Source organism: Malania oleifera, chromosome 3 (genome assembly GCF_029873635.1).
Source record: "Malania oleifera isolate guangnan ecotype guangnan chromosome 3, ASM2987363v1, whole genome shotgun sequence".
Taxonomy (NCBI): Eukaryota; Viridiplantae; Streptophyta; class Magnoliopsida; order Santalales; family Ximeniaceae; genus Malania; species Malania oleifera.
The window spans coordinates 32,273,194-32,294,645 of NC_080419.1; the positions used below are offsets into that span (position 1 = coordinate 32,273,194).

General features: G+C 35.3%; 1 protein-coding gene across 1 annotated transcript; it reads left to right on the top strand.

Moving 5' to 3' along the window:
* The first annotated feature begins 18,530 nt into the window (after positions 1–18,530).
* On the top strand, positions 18,531–20,427 carry LOC131150687 (transcription factor MYB30-like). The gene is made up of 3 exons (XM_058101561.1): positions 18,531–18,908; positions 19,029–19,158; positions 19,427–20,427. The coding sequence occupies exons 1-3, from the start codon at positions 18,776–18,778 to the stop codon at positions 19,998–20,000; spliced, it is 837 nt and encodes a 278-aa protein (XP_057957544.1). The 5' UTR covers positions 18,531–18,775; the 3' UTR covers positions 20,001–20,427.
* The last annotated feature ends 1,025 nt before the right edge of the window (positions 20,428–21,452 follow it).

Here is a 21,452-nt window from a genome sequence, read left to right on the forward strand (position 1 = left end):
AAAGAAGACTCTTGATTTTAGAAAGTACATTTTAATTAACCGTTTGCGGAAACCCACAAGGGAGTACGTTGGTTAATTTGCAAAAAATCTTGACTAAGAGAAAAGCAATAAAATTCCATTCAAAGCAAGGTTTGCAAACAACTACAGGGCTGCTACCAAAAAGCATAAAATTCTTAAATGATTGATTGGTTTTCATACTTTGGTTGGTTGGATTGTGTTTTAAATTTTTCAGTACTTTGTGGTGTGATTTGGTTGTGATCATAAGCTGATTGATTTACTTTCTTGTTGTTGCATTAAAACAAGTAAGAAGTTGAAAAGATGTTAAATTTTTTAATTAATCCAATTCACCCCACCTCTTGGGAAAGCTATTCTAAGTTCAATTGGTATCAGAGCCAGATTTTCGTAAATCTTAACAAGAAGCTATAAAAAGATCTAATGGCACATATAGGAGTAGCTCCCTTCGGAGAGGGCCAATCCTCAACCCGTCCACTAATCTTTTGTGGACATAACTATACTTTTTGGAAAAAATGAATGCAAATCTATCTTCAACATATGGATTGGAAAGCTTGGGAAGTAGTCATGGATGAAGATCTAATTCCGACTAAAATAGTGGATGGAAAACAAATTCCTGAAGAGAAAAAGGATATGACCAATATAGACTACAAATTGCTTCAAATAAATTTAAGTGCCATTAATGCCTTGTAATGTGCTTTAGACGCTAATGAATTCAATAGAGTCATGACCTGCAAAATGGCCAATGAAATTTGGGACAAATTATAAGTAACGTATGAAGGAATGGTAGATGTTAGAGACAATAGGATTGACATGCTAACTAGTGAGTATGAAGCTTTCAAAATGAATTCAGATGAAACAATCACGAGTATGTATACTAGATTTACTCACATAATAAATTCTCTAAGTGCCTTAGGTAAGACCTACACTACCTATGAAATGATTCGGAAAATACTAAGAGGCCTTCCCTTCATATGGGAACCAAAGGCCACTGCAATAATAGAAGGTAGGAAATTTAAGACTACCTCACTAGATGAACTAATAGGTTCACTACTCACTTATGAAATGGCATTAAAGGAAAGAAACACTGAACCTAAGCATAAAAAGTCCATTGCCTTAAAAGCATGTAGTAAAAGCTCAAGTGAAGATGAAATTGAATCAAGTGACCTAGACCAAGATGAATTAGAATTCATCACTAAAAGACTTGGCAAGTTCTATAGGAGAAATGAAAGGTTCCCTAGAAAGTTTAGTAAAAATAAATTTGAAAAAGGGGAAACAAGTAGGAAAGAAAACAAAAGTAAAAATGACCCTCTTATAAGTTATCATTGCCACAAACTAGGACACATCAAGCCGGACTGCCCTTTACTCAAAAAGGATAAAAAGAAGAAGAAGGAAGTCATGAAAGCTACATGGGATGATTCAAGTTCAAGCGAAACGGAGAACGAGTAAAGCAGACAAGAGATAGTGAATATGTGCTTCATGGCAAATGATGAAGAGGTAAATTCTTACTACTCCTCATCAATGGAATCTAGTAATGAATTTTGTGATGAATCTTGCGATGGTATGCCCTCCTATAAAGAACTACAAGCTGAGTTATTTGCCTTACATAAAAGGTTTATCAAAGTCTCCAAAAGAAACATAACTTTGAAAGAACAAAATGAAAAACTAATGAAACAACTTGAATCTTCTACATCCATTGAAAAGAAGAAAGAATCTCGTATTGAAAAGTTAGAAGAAAAAATAAAAGATATGACTCAAGAAATAGGCAAAATACAAGTAGATGATCTAAATAAAAAGGATTTAGAAATAATTGAACTTAAGAAGTCAATAGAGGATAAAGAGAAAATCATTTATAAATTTACCAAAGGTAAAGAAAATTTTGAAAAGATGATTGGACAACAAATATTACATGGAAATAGAGAAGGAATCGGATATAATGGAAAAACAAATAAAAGAAGAAGTTATTCATGGGATATTTTGTTGAAGAAGCAAAGTACTATGCTAGTACTTCCTCAACCAATATACATGAACATACTACTTGCTACATGTGCAAGAATAAAGGATATGTGATGTTTAATTGCCCACTCAAAAGGAAATATGTTAAAGTTCAAGGTGAATGGAAAGTAAACAATGGAACTAAAAATAATTCAAAGAAAGTTAATAAAATTTGGGTTCCAAAAACTAACACCATGAATCCTTCATTGTAGGTGTGCTTTAGGACAACACCATCAAGGGAAAAGTAGTACTTGGACAGTGGGTGTTCAAGACACATGACCGGAGATAGGACCAAGTTCACCACACTAAAACAAAAAGATGGGGGATACGTGACCTTCGGTGACAATGCCAAAGGTAAAATTGTTGGCATTGGTAAAATAGGTAAATAACCCTCTCTCACAATTGATGGTGTGTTGTTGGTAGATGATTTAAAACATAATCTTTTGAGTATTAGTCAATTAAGTGACAAAGGTTTGGAAATAATTTTTAAGAAAGACAAATGCATTATTCAAAATCTAAAGAATGATGAAACCTTATTCACAGCTCATAGGGTAAATAACATATATTGTATAAATCTTGATAACCTAGTTAATCAAAATGTGACTTGTTTGACTGCCATGAATGAATCTAGTTGGCTTTGGCATAGGAAACTAGGACATGCAAGCATGAACCTATTATCTAAACTATCCAAGAAAAATTTAGTAAAAGGATTACTAAATACAAAATTTATAAAAGATAAGATTTGTGATGCATGCCAAAAAGAAAAACAAGTCAAAACAAGTTTCAAAAAGAAGTACATATCAACTAATAGACCCTTAGAACTCCTGCACCTAGACTTATTTGGTCCTACTAGAACACAAAGCTTAGGAGGCAAACAATATACCTTTGTGATTGTAGATGATTATTCAAGATACACTTGGGGTATTGTTCTTAGCAAATAAAGATGAAGCTTGTAACATGTTAATCACTCTATGCAAGAAACTACAAAATGAAAAAGGCTATAACGTAACTAACTTTAGGAGTGATCAAGGTAGAGAGTTAAAAAAAAAAGATGTTGATAAATTTTGTGATGATCATGGTATAAATCAGAATTTTTCAACACCTAGGACTCCATAACAAAATGGAGTTGTTGAAAGAAAAAATAGAACCCTTTAAGAAATGGCAAGAATCATGTTAAATGAAAATAATTTACCTAAGTACTTTTGGACGGAAGCCGTAAATACCGCTTGTTATGTTATAAATAGGGTATCTATTAGATCAAGTCTAGATAAAACACCTTATGAACTATGGAAAGGTAGAAGACCCAACATAGCTTACTTCCATGTATTTGGATGCAAATGCTTTGTTCTCAATAATAAAGATGATTTAGGTAAATTTGATGCAAAATCTATTGAAGGTATCTTCTTGGGATATTCCACAAATAGTAAAGCCTATAGGGTTTATAATAAAAGAACACTTACTATCGTTGAATCCATACATATAACTTTTGTTGAATCAAATCACTATGTCAAAGAAATTAAGAATGATGAAAGAGAAGATATCTCACAAAAAGAAGAAAATCTTAAAATAAAAGAAGAAAACAATGATGAAACTTCAAATGAAAACTCCATAGAAAACCAAGAATTACCAAAAGAGTGGAAATATATTAAAAGTCATCCAAAAGATCAAATTCTTGGAGAGCCATCAAAAGGAGTAACCACTAGAGCATCATTGAAAAATATATGCAACCATTATGCATTTTTATCTCAAGATGAACCCAAGAATATTGAAGAAACCTTAAATGACGATTCTTGGATTATGACTATGCAAGAAGAACTAAATCAGTTTGAAAGAAGTCAAGTTTGACAACTAGTACCTAAACCCAAAGAACATTCAATCATAGGAACCAAGTAGGTCTTTAGAAATAAGAAGGATGAAAATGGGGTAGTTGTTAGAAATAAAGTTAGGCTAGTAGTATAAGGTTATAATCAAGAAGAAGGTATTGACTACGATGAAACCTTTGCTCCCGTAGCAAGAATGGAAGCCATTAGAATGCTCCTAGCCTATGTTGCCCATAAGGAATTCAAGCTATATCAAATGGATGTAAAAAGTGCGTTCTTAAATGGATATATAAATGAAGAGGTTTATGTCAAACAACCACCAGGTTTTGAAGATCTAAAACATCCCAATCATGTATTTAGATTAACCAAAGCCTTATATGGATTAAAACAAGCTCCTAGAGTTTGGTATGAGAGACTAAGTAAATTCTTACTCAAAAATGACTTTTCAAGAGGAATGGTTGTTAGTTTTGGTGCATCCCCAAGAGGGGGGGGGGGGGTGAACTGAGAATTTAAAAATTATTGCATAGGTCAATTGGTTTAACAGTAGTATCACACAAGCCTAGGGTCAATCTATGCAATTTAAAAATAAATATACACGTGCAATAAAAGTAAAGTGCGGAAAAAGTAAATAGTACACACAATATGTTATCGAGGTTCAGCCAAATTGCCTACGTCCCTGCCTTGGCCACACTAGCACAAGGATTACCACTTTAATGCTCACTTAAACGGGTGGAGCGACACATATACAACCAGGTCAATTCAAGGGGCTGACCTTAACCAACACGCCTTAACATGATGACGCACCTAGCTTTCCTAACTAGGTCTAAGCCAGTCTGGGGCTATTCCGTAGGGCTAGTCTCCCTCTTTAGGCCCGCGCCTGGAATACAACCAATTGTATAAAATGTGTACTCGAAAATTCGCTTCTAGACAAGCAGATATGTGCACCAATACAGCTCAATCAATATTACAAGAACGAATGATATGTAAATATGCTTAGTGCTCTAATGTGTGCTAAATACTCAATCAAATATAGATTTTCAGTTCAGATCTAGAGTGTATATCCAAGCAAGATTTGAAACACAATATATGAATAACACAAAATCAGATCAGGGTTTCAAATATGCTAAGCAAGTTGAATCAAACGAACTCAATAAGATATTTCAATATACAAAGTACAATGGAGTAGTTTGAAAAACTAGCTTTTTGAAAAGGATTTTTGCACACAAAAAATATAGGTTTAGGTATCTTGCAATGACAATGCAAGAAGCACAACCATCAAAGTCTTCCCACACAAGATTTATCAAATGAAATTGGTGGAAGAACTTTAATGCTAAACTCTCAAATAAAATTAGTCAAGCAATAACACAAGTGAGAGTTCTAGCTAGTAAGATTAAGCACACTAGCCTTAGAGATACTCACAATGCTTAAAGAGATCAAGAGTGAGGAGTATGTGAGTGTTTGGAAGTAGTATTTGGCTAATATAGGGTTTTGGATGTTAAGAAAATTTTTCCCTAATAAAATTTGCTAATCCCTTACTAATTAAGACAAATGAATAGGTATTTATAGATAAGGAGGATTTTTTGACCCTTGGGAACACAGTGGGTATAATTAAATTTGTTTCAAAAGCCATTAAGAAAATTAACCCAGTTTATCCCATTTAAAAATCAGTAAAAAATATTTTAACCAATTAGGTTTGGTCGCCCGACCAGAGGTTCGGGTGCCTGAACAGACACAGTCAAAAAATAGTTCAGTCACCTGAAATTATGCTCAGGTGGCTGAATGAAAGTCAGTAGCCAAATGTTCATTAGTTCAGGTGCCCGAACTCTCTCAACATTTTTATTTAAGTTCATTTTAGCCAAACTTGATTCCCCTGATATGAAGATGATAATGGGGACTTATTAGTGCATATATTTTGGGGCCTAAGGTGTTTTCAAGTACGCCCAAAAACCTGGAGACGGTCGACCGAAGGGTGCCCTAAGGTCATTCGGTCCCTAAGGTTATTCTAAAGTCTGTGTAGGTTCCTAAAGTCCAACTAGGGTTGATTTGAGCATACCTACCTATCATGCATGATGCAAATTATTACAGGCCATAGGAGTGCACAGTCTATAATTAAATTTACATCGCAAAATGAAGAAATGAAATAATAATTACAAAGACAACACATATTTCTTCATTCATCGGCACGAACACCGCACACCATCATGATATGTCTTTCAGTCCAAATACACACACAGTAAACTTGTATGCAAACCTTAATACAACCATCAGTACAAAGAGTATTTGTTATAATCAAAACTAGGTGTGACCAATCAAGTCAACAATGGTAGATAGCACTCTATTCATTAAGGCTAAAAACAAAGAAATGCTAATTGTTCAAATATATGCGGATGATATCATATTCGGTGCTACAAATGAAGAACTTTGTAAAGACTTTGCGGCCATATGTATGCAAAAAGAATTTGAAATGAGTATGATGGGGGAGTTAAATTATTTCCTAGCGTTACAAATTAAACAAGCCAAAAATGGAACATTTATAAATCAAACAAAATATATTAAATATATGCTTAAAAAGTTTGATATGGAACAAAGTAAACCCATAGGAACCCCTATGAGTACCTCAACAAGCCTTGATAAAGATGAAAATGGAAAACAAGTAGACACAAAACATTATTGAGTAATGATAGGTAGTTTACTATATTTAACCGCTAGTAGATCCGATATCATGTTTAGTGTTTGAATGTGTGCTAGGTTTCAATCAACACCTAAGGAATCACATTAAATAGCACTTGAACGAATACTTAGGTACTTGTTAGGCATACTTGATCTAGGCTTGTGGTATCCAAAGGACACTAATTTTGAAATGATAAGCTATTCAAACGTTGATTATTTCGGATGTAAAATTGATAGAAAGAGCACAAGTGGCACATGTCACTTCTTAGGATGATCCTTAGTATCCTGGTTCTCAAAGAAACAAAACTCAATGGCCTTATCAGCCGCTGAGGCTGAATATGTAGCGACCGGGAGTTGTTGTGTGCAAATACTATACATGAAATAACAATTAAAAGTCTTCAACCTAGATTATCGAACAATACCAATTAAGTGTGACAACACAAGTGCGATAAACATATTTAAAAATTCCATTTCACACTCAAGAGCCAAGCATATTGACAGAAGACATCATTTTATAATAGATCATGTTCAAAAAGAAGACATAATTCTTGAATTTATTAATACAAATAATCAATGGGTCGATATCTTCACTAAACCTCTCTCAGAAGATAGATTTATAAACATTAGAAGAGAGCTTGCCTATTGCACAACAGAGAAATTGAGTAAAAAGTCAAATTAAGAAACATTGCATAGTTAGCTGACTGATTATAGGCCCTGCTGACTGTTTGAACAAAGAAATTAAGAGAAGCATTGCAGTCAGCCGCCTAACTCGAGACCCAGCTGATTTACTGTGCTGCGGTTTCTGAAACAGAGAGCAGTCAGCCGACTGACTGAGGGAAAAACCCTAACTTTATTTATAAAAACACGAGTCATTCGAGTTGTCAGCCAACTAACCTAGGGTTTTCTACTCTTCCTTGCTTTCATCCTCTTCCTTTCCTTAGCTCATTCTCCTCCAAAAATCACCAAATCCTATTTTCCATTTCCGAAATCCATCACTACCACCTTCATTTTTCCATTGAGAAACTTCAAAATGCTGAGGATCAAATCAGTTGGAAGTAAGAAACCTTCCACCTCCTCTCAAACCATTGAAGATCCAACCATCGAGCAATGGCTTGTGGCCTTACACGCCAAAAGTTTCTATCGCAATCATCTAAGCATGATAGAAGCACTCCTAGGTAAAGTTCTTGACATTTCCTTTTTCACATTTGATTTCTCGCATATTATTTCCTTATTCGAAGCCCTAGGATGGAAAAAATTTGTACTCTATCAAGCTAAGGGACACTTCCCGAACGTTGTCAAAATTTTCTACGCCAATCTTGTTAGAGAAGAACACGGGCTTTCGCCCAAAGTGATGGGAAAATCTATTTCCCTCACTCCCGAATCCCTTACCAAAATTTTTAAAATAACCAATGGAGATTTTGAATATCTTACTTTTGGCACGTTTTGGATTCTCGAACAGGACTTCACTCTGGAAGAATTTCTTCCTTTGATATTAGACCACGAGCCCGTTTCTTTTGATAATCCTCCACTATATAAGCATTTGAATCTTCAAGCTCAAATTTTGCAAAAAATAATTAAGTATAATATACTCCCTCAAGCTGGATCCCATGCATATATCTCTTATGCCGATTGCTTCGTCCTTAGCTACTTACTCAAGGGCAAGAAACTAGACCTACCAAGCCTTATGCTCAAATGGATGCTATCACGTGTAGAGGCACAACGAGTTACCCTTCCTCATGGAGGCATCCTAAATAGGCTTTTTGCAAAACTTCAAATATCCTCCTCCTTCGATTTATTTGTAAAACGTATCCATTATGACATTTTCAATTCTACAACTCTTAAATTAATGGGTATGAAAAGTATGATGAGGGATGGATTCTTAAGGGTAGAGGAGGTCAAGTCCGTCCACCTCCTGTTACTGGTCCTCCTGCATGGTTTAATCCATTTTACCAGCAATTCACCAACTTCAGCCAAAACATGCAAACATGGCTCCAATCCCTTCAAACCAACTTCTGAGCTCTTCAAGCTAATTATTCCTCCCTTGATGACCATTTGGGTCGCATTGAGAAACACTTAGCCAGTTCCTCTCGTCCCACTAATCTTATGGATATTAATTCTGCTTCTGCTAGTGATGATGGAAGTGACGAAGAGGACTCTAAAAATGGCAATGGTGATGATGAGGAAGACACATAAGTGGAGCATGGTTCTGAAGAAGGCAATGTTAATGAATCAGGAAAAGAAGAAGATGAAGCTGAAGAAGAACATCATTCTAATGATGAAAACTGATATGTTTCTTAAAAATTTGACATTTGTAACTTTTTTCTTGCATTTTGGCATGTAGTATGATAAAACACTTATCTTGGTAGCTTTGTTTGTTTATTTTCCCTTGTTTTTGATTGATGTCCAAAGGGGGAGAGGTTGTGAAAAGCAAAGATGGAAGTGTTAGATGGAAGTACTATGTATGGAATGATATGTATGGAATATTTATGATGATGTGTGTATTTATGATGTATGGAATGATGTGTATGGAATATAGAATATTTATAGCTCTGAGCATATTGATATTTTGATTTTGAGCATATTGAACATTTCCACATGCTACATATATTTGATGTCACATGTTAAAGAATGCATATAGCAAGGGGGAGTTTGTTTTATCCTCATCTTTGCTTCTCATTTGTCATCATAAAAAATGGGGAGATTGTTGGCCTAACTAGGCTTTTCAATCTTGTTTTGATAATAACAAATGAAGATATTTTAACATTTGTTTTTGAGTGACTTTATTTTAGGAATACATAACTCAACACTCACATTTGTCATGGATGGAAGCTGGAAATCAAAACCAAATCAAGTAAAAGCTTCACCAAGTATCTAAGCATTAAAAGACAAATGAAAAAGCTTAAAGGGACTCGAAGTCAAGAAGGACAACAAGAGAATTGAAGATTTAGTACTTAAGAGTCATATTTCGTGAAGTAGTTTGTAAGTACTCCATATCAAATATGATTAGAAATATGAAACTCTTTAGGGGGAAATACATGGACTTAAAGACCTATTTTAATACACTGAAAAATGTTTTATGAAAGATCAAAATAAGAGAGCAATATTAATTTTAAAACCAAAAATGAAAAATCAGAAAAGGACTGGTCAGCTGACTGACCAGAAATACTCTGGGTTTAGTTAGTCGACTAACAGAAAATTTATAGCAAAGTTAACTGCTCAGCCGACTGATTCAATGAACTGAAAACACCCAGCCGACTGACAGTACCCAGTTGACTAACTCATTTTGAACTGTGTCACGCCAGCCAATTAAGAATTTCCTGATTTTAATTTTTGGCAGAAAGAAGGGTGTCAGCTGCCTGTCCAGCCGACTGATCCTGTGGAAATATACTACCCAGTCGCTTGGTCAGCCGACTGACTCCACGGGTTTTGATTTTTTAAACTCCAACAGAATATTTTCAAAAATTGGTTTTTCAATTATGAACGTTATAAAAACTTGGTGGACACTCCAAGTTACTTGGGGAACAAGAAAACTAATCCTAAAATGCCTATAAATACTCCTTTAATCCTAAGAATTTACTCACCAAGTAATCACTTAACACTCTTGCATTTAAAGCTTACAATCTCTCTCAAAGCTCTTTATTGCTCACACTCCATTTGGGAGATAACTTCTAAAATCGCTGCTGAATCATCAAACTACAGTTCTTATACTAAATTTTCTCAATCAACAAACCTTTGGTGATCTTTATACTTGAGCTTCATACTTTCTTTATTATTATTTGATTGAAGTATAATCTGTGCTCTAACTTGTGCAACTCTACTTTGTTTTGAGAGTTCTTTGTACTTAGATTATAGTAGCATTATCATTGTATTATTGATGGTTCAAAGCTAGTTTGGATCGTTGTACTAAGCGGGGATTGATCACTTGGAGAGATTTCTCTTCCTGAAAAAGAGGGAATGTTGTAAAAGGCTTGCTCTGCCCGAAAAGGAGCATACTTAGTGGAATCCTTTGGTTGAATTGACCAAAGGCGAGGATGTAGGTTGGGGATAAGCCAAACCTCGTAAATCTCGGTGTTCTTCTCATCCTTACTCCTTTTATTTTCTGCACCATATATTCTTGTGTATGCTAAGTGCAGGTTGTAGGGCTTAATATCAAAATTCAAAGAAGACTCTTGATTTTAGAAAGTATGTTTTAATTAATCGTTTGCGGAAACCCACAAGGGAGTACATTGGTTAATTTGCAGAAATCTTGATTAAGAGAAATGCAATAAAATTCCATTCAAAGCAGGGTTTGCAAACAACTACAGGGCTGCTACCAAAAAGCATAAAATTCTTAAATGATTGATCGATTTTCATACTTTGGTTGGTTGGATTGTGTTTTTAATTTTTCAGTACTTTGTGGTGTGATTTGGTTGTGATCATAATCTGATTGATTTACTTTCTTGTTGTTGCATTAAAACAAGTAAGAAGTTGAAAAGAAGTTAAAATTTTTAATTAATCCAATTCACTCCCCCCCTTGGGAAAGCTATTCTAATTTCATTATTAGTGACGGTTCTAGTAACCATCACTAAAAGTGTAACATTAGTGACGATTTATTGAGAGTCACTAATAGTGTCATATTAGTGACAGTTATTAAATCCGTCACTAATGCTTGCGCTTTAGTGATGAATTTGATCCAACCATATGTATGATTTATAGTGACGGTCGTAGTCTATTAGTGACGATTTTTTTTTTCGTCACTAATACTCCATTATTAGTGATGGTTTGAATATTTTGTCACTAATAAATATTAGTATCCGCAGATATGGTGATAAAGCTGGAGCCGTCACTAATACTGACAAAACCGTGACTAATACCATTAATGATGATTTTTTGATTATTAGTGATGGTTTAAAATCATCACCAATAACCTTTTTTCTTGTGGTGTCTAGGGTGTATTTCATTGGTAAAGTGATAGTTGCTTAGGTGATTAGGGTGCATTCCTCACTCTTTTTGCCATGTTGCCAATTGGGGCATGGTTAGATCACTTTTAGCTCCTTGGGCATGGTTCAATAGTGGACGAAATCAACTATTAGACTCTAAGGGCCTTTAACTATGAAATTTTGATATGATTTTCAAAAAGAGAAGATAAGAAATAAAATGAAGCTACAAATATACCATACTTATGGGAACACTCACCTTAAATCCTTTATCTTATGGAGAATGCTAAGAATTGAATACCCATATAAAAAACCTCGCTTTCCAAATTATTTGTTAAGCAATGAGCATGAGTAGAGTTGTCAAAAGGCTATGATATAGGATGGTTTGAGGGTCCAAGCATTTAGTTATAGAGGAGATGGTGAAGGAGGAAGGATCAAGCCACCAACAGACTAAGTGTCTGAGCGTAAGCCTAAAAGTAAGGCACCAAGGAGTGACATAAGAGAAATTGAGAAACCAAAACCTTGACTCTAAGTTTGAGGTTGAGGGCCAAAGTTGTAGAGGAGGGATGCTAAGCCTTAACTCCAAAATTGAAGAAGGATTGGAGGAGAAGGGACTAAAGGACCTATGGGCAAATGAAATTTACTTTTTCATGTGAAAAAAAAAAAAAATGATTTTGGATTTTTTTTGTTTTTTGGTTACCAAAATTGGAACAAAGTCAACAATTAAAAATTCACAAAATTAGACAAAATCAAACCACTTCAAGCTAGGTCAAAAATTCAATCAAAGTGGTTTGGTTCAACCAATTAGAGATTGGTTTACACTAACTTTTGCATTGGTCTAGGCAAAGGTCGTTATTTGAGTCTCGTTAAAATATGTTGAAATTTGAGCTATGTGCACTTGTTTATTTGAATTTCAATCTATTTCATATGCTTAGAGTTTTGATAATTGTCAAAACTAAATTTCTATCTTTATATTATTAGCCTAATTAGATTGGCTTCTTGAACGATTGCAGAATTATGAAGTTTCAGATCATGAGATGACTCTTAAGATGTATTATGCATGACATTGTGTCCTTGACATGGTGATATTCCCTTACGTGCTAATATTTTTCAACGTCCTGGTTATATAATTTCTTATTGCAAGAGTTTCTTACAATCAAGTGGAATAATTATTCTTCCTTATCGTTTTATGTGCGGTTCCCATTGAATTTATATTTAACTCACAAAAAAATAAAAAAGATTCTTATTCTTTTTAAACCTTGAATTATTGGTAAAAATTGAACTTTATCATGATCTACTTGGAAAATATATTCTATTAATCATTTGATCGGCTGAAATTTAAATTTAATTCCTTAATATCTTGAATGCAATTTTGAAATGGGATTGTCTTATATTCTCCTTGGCAAGTGATTTAAACACTCATTCTTGACTTATGAGAATTTGGAAATGCTAAATATTCTCTTAACAAGGTATGATCTAAATCTTGTTGATTTTAATTAGTATTTAATTTGAATTAGCTACACACTCTTCTCTCTTGCACACATTCACTCACCTTGTGCTTCATCTTTCATTCACAAGCTGATATGATAAAAGAGAGACTGTTGACTATTTGGTCAGATGCCTGTTTTGATTATGACAAACCACAATATCTCATCCGTGTGTTTTGAGTATTTGAGCAGGTTTATGTTTCAGTTAGCACAGATGATGATGCAATTTGGAAGCCATAAAGAGCACCCAAACGAGCATACATCGGTGTATTCCATGGAACTGCAAAGGAGCAGCACATGAAGAATGATTTTTGTTTAAAGTTGTATTTTTATATTTATCTTTTGGGTCTATGATAATAATGCAAGGTCTGTAATAATTAATGCATCTGCATGCAAGGTAGGACTGTAAGCTCAGTAATGTCGTAGACAGACCGACCGGCGCTAGGTTTTTAGGCTTAATTAAAAATCCTAAACCTTAGATAGACCTAGGTCCTTGCACAAGCACTTAGGAAAGTCCCCATTATCATATATGTTATTAGGGGAAATCAATTTTCAAAAAATAGGACTTAGGAGTTAAAATATTAAGGATCTGGGCGACCGAACCTTGGTGTTGAAAATGCTTCGGTCGACCGAACCTAGGGAAAGTCAAAGTGTTGACTTGATTTCGGGCGACAAAATCGGAATGAACTAAGTGTTCTTGGTCAACCAAACTTATAATCTCGACTTTTTCAACAATTTGGGCGCCCGAACTTCACGGTCATTTTGACCTCGGGTGACCGAAAGTTGAAGTTCAGCAGACCGAACTTAGGCCTAGGCGACCGAACCTCTAGCAGGTTGGAAAATCGCCTAGTTCAGCCAAACGAACATGTTTTCAAGCACCCGAACATGAAATATTCACTTTTTCTCATGTCTCTGTTCGGGCGACCGAACCTATGGCTTGGTTAACCGAAACTCTCCGGTTGGCAAAATTTTACCACGGGTAATTAAGGGTAAATCAGGATTATGTTTGTCAAACATGTTTTAAACAATTTTAAATATTACCGTTGTGTCCCAACGGTCAAAATTTTATGAGTGGCCATATATATGGATTCATTTGCAAAGACTAAGCCAAATTAGGGAGTTTGATTAAGAAAATTTTCTCTAAATTTTTTGAGAGCCCTTTCTTCATACACAACCCACATACTCATCCTTTGATCATTCTTTTGCAAAACCTATTTGAGTGAGAGTATTCTAAATCATCCTACACTGCTTAAACTCTCATTGTTGTGTTGATTTTCTAAACGAGAGTTAAGCCAAAAATTTTCCCCATAGATTTAGTTCATAAATTTATTGTATGGGAAAAATCTTGCTAGCTTGTGAGTCTTTGCATTTTGATTGCAAGATTCTTAAACTTGTCGTGTGTTGTGAAGCAAATATTTTTTGACAAGCTTGGTTTATAAAATATCTCTTGTGCTTAAAGTTTTTGAAAATCATTTTGAGATATTTGATCTTTCTCTTGAAAATATTTGAAACTTTATTTGTGATTGATATATTGATATACATTGTTTCAAAGATATTGTTGTAGCACACTCTCACACTTTGATTGCGTATTGACAATATCTTGAGAGTAGGTTCCCATATCTTCACTAAACTTATAGATTTATCATTTGGAAGTGCATTAGTTATTGCTTGTGTGTATTGGTACATATTTTCTTTAGAAGCATTTGAATTGTACACACATTTTACGTTCATTGTTGTATTCCAGGCGTGGCTTGAAGGGGTGTTGATCTAACCCGTAAGGATCAGTATGGCCTTCTCTACCCCTTAAGGAGAGTGTGTAAAAGTTGAGTTCAGCCCTGGTAATTTGACTTGGTTGTAACCGGTGGCGCTCCACCCGTTAAGTGAGCATTAGTGAAATCCTTAGGCTTGCGAGCTGAGGCGGGGACGTAGGCACAATTGACCGAATCCCGATAATATTTCTTGTGTCTGCTTTTAATTTCCGTAATTTAAATTTCAGCACTTGAATGTTTATGATTTATTATTGTGAACGATTGAGTTTGTAATTGTATAGATAGACCCTAGGTTGTGTTATATTGCTATTGGATGGTAAACTTAGGAGAACTTTTTTTAATACCCGATTCACCCCCCTCTTGGGATTACACCAATTCCAATAGAGACTTTGTTTAAATTATTTTAATCATTGTTGATTGACCTTAAATAATTAAATAGCCTACAATCCTTAACTTTTTAGGAGATTAAGAAAATTGTTTATATGTTCTAGAAAGTAAACTTGTTTATCTATCATAAACAAGAACAAGAAAGAACAAAATGCATAAGAATTACAGTTAGTTATAGCACCATCACAAGACAAAGAGTGAGACACATATTTTAAAAGAAAAGGAAGAGCGTCTTTTGAGTATTATAAGAACATTTTGAGTCACCTATGTGTGAAAGGATCTCAAATTTAAGGCTACTACATACCATTTGAGAAGATCTTTGTGCTCTAGACTTCTTTTCTCATTCTTCTCAATAGATTTGAATGTTACATGCTTCCTTTAGTTAATAAATTCTTATTGAACTCCTATGTTGGTTCGATTTAGCAAAGAAGCTTGAGATATAAGTACTTGTCATTGTAATTTTGTTTATTCAGGTATCTTGTGGTGAGATTTGATCAAGTTATCCATGGGGGTTGTTTGTTCTATAATTGACTTGGTTTAGTCATGATTGTTGCAATAGCTAAATTGAGTTATGGTATACTCAAAATTGTTGTTGGCCATGTGGCCAAAATTGGAATGTACACCTGTTATGATTGGACAAGGTTGTCCTTGTGTTGTAGGCATAAGTTTTGGTAAGTTATTCGATAAAGTGAGATTCTTGAGAAGTTACGTGGGGAGTCGATATAGGTCAAATAAATTGAACAACTATAAACTTGGTGTGCTTGTGATTGTGTTTATATTTGTGTTTTGGATGATTATTTTACTTTTGCACTTGAGCTAAAAAGGAAGTTTAAAGGGATGACCTCTTTGAACTCTCAAAGAGGGCAACAAGATACAAGAGTATCTCAAAAGAAAATGAGAGAAGGAATTTCACTTTTGGTGCTTATTGCTAGGTCCCAAATTATGAAATAACCATAGCTATATTTGTTGGGGCAATGACCCTTTGTTTTCCATGCAATGGTAATGAAAGAAACACAAATCTAGTAATCCAATAAATCAATATCCCCATTTTGAAATTACACAGTTGGCATTAAAAATGGATTAAAAAAATCTATTTTTTGCTTCTCCAAGCAAAACAAATAAAATTGGTAAGGAAACATATAAAACCCTACCCTTGACGGGATTAGAGGATTACGTAATATACTCCTATATTACCTTCACCCATCCTAATAGAAATATAATCTAGGACAACATTAAGAACAATTTATCAATGCTCCTTGAGGACTTTTTAACTTTTTCCGCCATGGTAACCCCTTAATAGTTTATAGAGAGTTATGAGGAGGGAAACTTAACTTCAATGACTCATCCTATAGCTAGTAATTAGAACTCCAACCACCTTTATGAAAGGAAATTGAATTCTGAGGAAGTAGTGAAGACATCGGGTTTCAGATGAAGGAAAGTCAGAAGCCCTGTATGGTCAAGCACTAGTGGCTTGTGGTGACGAACCTATTACTATAACCTAAGAGGAAGAGAATGGAATGTAGGTGATGACCCAAACGTGCCTAATATGACCCTAGTCCATGAAGGTAGATGGCTATTTAAATAAGTCAAAAAGGCTTAAGAAGGGGCTTTAGGTATGGACAACATCAAAGTAGTGGTCTCTCCAAAGGCTAGCTCAATGTAAGGCGAAGCATGATGCCTAGTGTGGAAATAAAAAAGAAAACACCTTCGAAAATACAAAGGGAGGTTTCCATAGATAATCCTCCAAGTCAGGGTTTCCTAAAGAATAAGAACCATTGAAATTTTGATGGGAAGGATGATTCAATGGGAGGAGGCTAGTATTTGGAGCAAGATTATCCCATTTTAGAGCATGGTGTCAAATGTTCATAAAGGATCCTTCAGTGATCAACGAGGATTATGCCAAGATACAAGCTTCTTCTTATTATTTTTCAACTTATAATGTGACAACTTCAAGATTGTTTTTTTATTTTTTATTGTTGTTTAAGTGAGGGTGGGTCTTGAATCAATGATAAGGTCGCTCCTTTGTGACCGATTGGTTATGGGTTCAAGTCCAAGGAAAAAGTCTATCTGCATAAAAATAGAAATACTAAGGTTACATATAGTGCGATGACCTTCCCCCTACTCTTGCAAAGTAGGGGAGCCTTATGACTTTGGGACACTTTTTATTATTATTATTTAAGAGCATGGATACATGACTCTTTAAAAGGATTGTGGGAGCTATTTATAAGGAAAAAGCCAGGCTCATACAACTTTAAAAACTCTTAAAATATTGACACTTGTAAATGCACTAAGTAATTAATGGCTAGACTTATGGTAGGCTGACTAACTATGCTATTTTGTTATTTGCCTTTTAACAGCTAATATATCTTATTTTTAAAATTAGGCTCATTGATTAAATGATTGATTTGACAATAAATAAGGCATTGAAAAATTTTTACGCAACACAAAATACAAATAAATAGACATAAACACAGGTTTTACAGCAAATAATCATAAAAAATTAGTAATGCAGAAAAAGAAAGAAATTAAAAAAAAGTTGTTGAACTTTTTTGCCTTGGACAGAACGTTTGGAGATTAAGTTAGGGTTTTGAATTTTATTTTGTTTTGTTTGGACTTGATTTTCTTCCACTATACATAAGTTGTTAGGCATTTTCCATAGTTCGTTTTTTAAATGCGTTCCTCTTCACATTTTTCAGGATTTAAAACATCAAATATAGTTTTTTAAAAGTAAAATTGTTGAAATGTCAAAATTCGTATCAATGTACCAAAAATATTTTCAATGTAAAAAAAAAATGCAAAAGAAAGTTAATTTTGAAAAGAACTCCAAGCAGAGACATCTAATTCCTTAAATAAAGCCTATTAGATTGATGATAAACAATTCAAATCCTGGATTTATTTTCCTATCCTCATGCTAGCTTACAAGTGGCAATGTAGTCAAGGTCAGTGTTTCTTTCATAGAAAACAAAAATAAAGTATAATAGAAATAAAAAAAAAAGGAGAAAGAAAAGACAAAGAAAAGGGCCCTTAGGCATATTTTTCTATGACACCTTTCTCCACTGCATGTTGCTCACTGTTTTCTGTACATTTTGTTAGAAGCAACGCAGAAAGAGAAGGGATAATATTTTATTTTTTCGGGAGAAGAGTTATTATAGCATCAGTTGCTGACGCTCTTAGGATTTGTTAATGAATATGCAGTGTCATTCATGATTTTTTTTTTTTTCCCTCCTTATATAAATATGCATGGGCCCCCGGCAAGCACGTTTACTAGTCACTTCATGATCGTGTTTAAAGCCCCAATTTTCCAAGTCACTGATAAAAAAAAAATCCATTTTAAAATATTGATATCAGAGAGAGAGAGAGAGAGAGAGAGAGGGTGTTTCGTAGAAAATGCACGTTGGGCTTTTGACTGCGGTTGGCCAATTCAATCAAGTATGGATGTATATATGTAATATAAATAGGCACAGGTGGGCGTCGGAAAAGGTTGAGCTAGCCTCTTGCTTGTTTGGGATCTCATTGACAATAGAGGAATACATGATTAGAAGAAGGAAGGGAGAGATAGCCGGCGAGACACAGCTAATTGAGTTAAGAAGAAGAAGAAGAGCAAAATCCATCGCAATAGCTTGCTAGCTAGTTAGCCAGTACTGGTATAATTAATTATTGGTGTGAAAGCAGAAGGAATTGATCGATCGATCGATCGATCAGCAAGCAGAGGTAGTGAGATGGTGAGAGCTCCTTGCTGTGAGAAGATGGGTCTGAAGAAGGGGCCTTGGACCCCTGAAGAAGATCAAATTCTCATCTCTTTTGTCCAAAAATACGGCCACGGCAACTGGCGTGCGCTTCCCAAACGAGCCGGTACCCTACTTTTTCAACACAATTAATTTCTTCCCTCTCTCTCTCTCTCTCTCTCTCTCTCTCTCTCTCTCTCTCTCGCTCTCTGTATTGATTTAGCTTGTGTTTTTTTCTTTGGTTCAGGTCTGTTAAGATGTGGGAAGAGTTGCAGACTTCGGTGGATGAATTACTTACGACCGGACATTAAGAGGGGAAACTTCACTAGTGAAGAAGAGGAAAACATCATCAAGCTACATGAAATGATGGGGAATAGGTGTGTGTCTATCCCTCCGCGGATCTCTCTCTCTCTCTCTCTCTCTCTCTCTCTCATATTGATCTTTAAAAATAACATGGCAGTGCTTGCCGGAAGGTTCTCCTATGTCAATTATAATTAATACTGTAATTTGGACTCATACAAATTCCTGTGTCATAATAAATAAATAAATAAATGACTAAAATTAATTGCTCTGATAGGTTTAATTTGATGATTAAAATATTAGCGAGATCAAAATTAACTTTTGATTCATGCTTTTCCTTTTCAGATGGTCTGCTATCGCGGCGAGACTGCCCGGACGGACCGACAACGAAATCAAGAACGTGTGGCACACCTACCTCAAGAAGAGGCTCAAACAAAACCACACCACCCCTGATCCCCCCAACAACAAGAATACCAGAAATTCCACTCACACTGCAAAATTTAATACCAATAAACCACATCATCAATATGGAAACTCGAATAACGACATCAATATTCTAATTCCTTCGAGCCCCGGAGTCGAAAGTTGCCGGGCGGCGTCCCCGCAGCCGTCCTCCAGCGACCTCTCGTCGGAAACATTAAGCAACAACACTGGAATGATCAAGAAGGAAGAAGCGTCCATGGAGGGTTCTATCTTTCATCATCCCGAGATTGACGAGAGCTTCTGGTCGGAAGAACCCGCGTCGTCGGAATTTTTTCCGTCAGCCGGCGAATCGGAGCTTCAGTTTCCCTTCTCTGTGCTGGGACCTGCTGCTTATTCCGACAGCGGGTGCAGTGCTAGTTCATCATCAGGCATTGAAGATGGGATGGGGTTTTGGTATGATCTATATCTCCGGGCTGGGGGTTTACCAGAGTTCTGAGAGATTATGCGCTTGGCAGCTCTGATAGTACACCAAATTTGACTTAATTTCCTTTCTTGGGTTCCCCTGTTTTTGACCGTTAACCAGAAGACTGTATAAATTAAATACTTGGATCCGTACAATGTCGATGTGAAGCGATTTAAAAGCTTGGAAGGATATGACATGATATGCTATGATATCGAATGATGCATTGATGAAGAATACAATTAAGGGTAGTCCAGTTAAAAGCAAGTCTTCCGCAGTGGGGATTTTCCATTGAGAAGATGAGCGCGGTGGTGCATGCATGGTAGTGTCAATTGGGGAAAGAGGGAAGAATTGACTTACGAAATAGTGTGCAATTTTGTACTTCAAGGAAATTACATATGTAGGACTAAAGAATTTTTGTATGATATATGTTGTCCTTATAATTAACTTTCGTGTATCTGTCTAACCTTCTCTAGATTGGATTAATTATTGTCCTCATATACATAGCATTATTAGAGTTTTTTTTCCCCCTCAATGGTTAAAGTTTTTTGTATTGGAGATCTCAAATTAATTTGTATGGGATCAAATGGATTCCCTATAGGGCTAGAAAAACGGATCGAAACCTGACGGATAATTTGTGACCCACCTGTTTAAAAAGAGTTTGAGCTTTATACAAGTCAACCCATTTATCAACAGCTCAACCCAAAACCGACCCATTTATTTGTTTGCTATATAAACTCATCAACCCAATAATCCTACTGTCTTACACATAAATGATAAAACCCTAATTGCTATCCTACGGCTGCCTCCTGCTAACCACAGGTCTGATGTAAAATGAAAGAAGAAAACGATAAATTTAAAAATAAGGAAAAATAAAGTTGGATTGAAAACTCTATTACTTCATTGATAAGGAAATGATTATTATATAGGCTAAAAACAAATGGTTATAAACATAAAAATAGACACCACTAACATTATGCTAAATAAATCCTATGCACCACTAGCATCATGCCAAACAACTTATAGGCACCACTAACATCATGCTAACTAACTCCTACAAATTAGAGAATAAAACACATTTTTAGCTATTAAGGCCACATCTCCACTCCACTATCGTGCCTGTGCGCCCTTGCCAATTCTGCCCAGGCGCATAAAGAATGGCAAACCATGATTTGCAGACGCACTTGTATTGCACCGCGAATTTCAGCGGCAGCCGTAGCAGAATGAAGGTCACGACGTCCTCCGGAATATGCCGGGGTAGAAATGAAGCACCGTGACCGGCTTCTGTTTTGTGGAGTCATGCTGCCACTCTGCCTGCGTGGGGGATGGGAAGCTTCTGTTTTGTGGAGTATGGCGCTTGTTTTTTAAAAAATATGTTATAAAATGTTTAAATTTTTTTTAAAATAAATAATTTATATATTTTTAAACGAGTGACTTGTTTACAAACTATTTATTAAATGGTCAGGTTAGAGTTTACATAGTAGTGAC

What these genes read in the sequence shown, in the direction of transcription:
- LOC131150687 (XM_058101561.1), top strand. Translation starts at nt 18,776, where the DNA reads ATGGTGAGAGCTCCTTGCTGTGAGAAGATGGGTCTGAAGAAGGGGCCT. An exon ending in TGCGCTTCCCAAACGAGCCG is followed by an intron (nt 18,909 to 19,028) that starts GTACCCTACTTT and finishes TCTTTGGTTCAG; the next exon opens with GTCTGTTAAGATGTGGGAAG. An exon ending in CATGAAATGATGGGGAATAG is followed by an intron (nt 19,159 to 19,426) that starts GTGTGTGTCTAT and finishes TTTCCTTTTCAG; the next exon opens with ATGGTCTGCTATCGCGGCGA.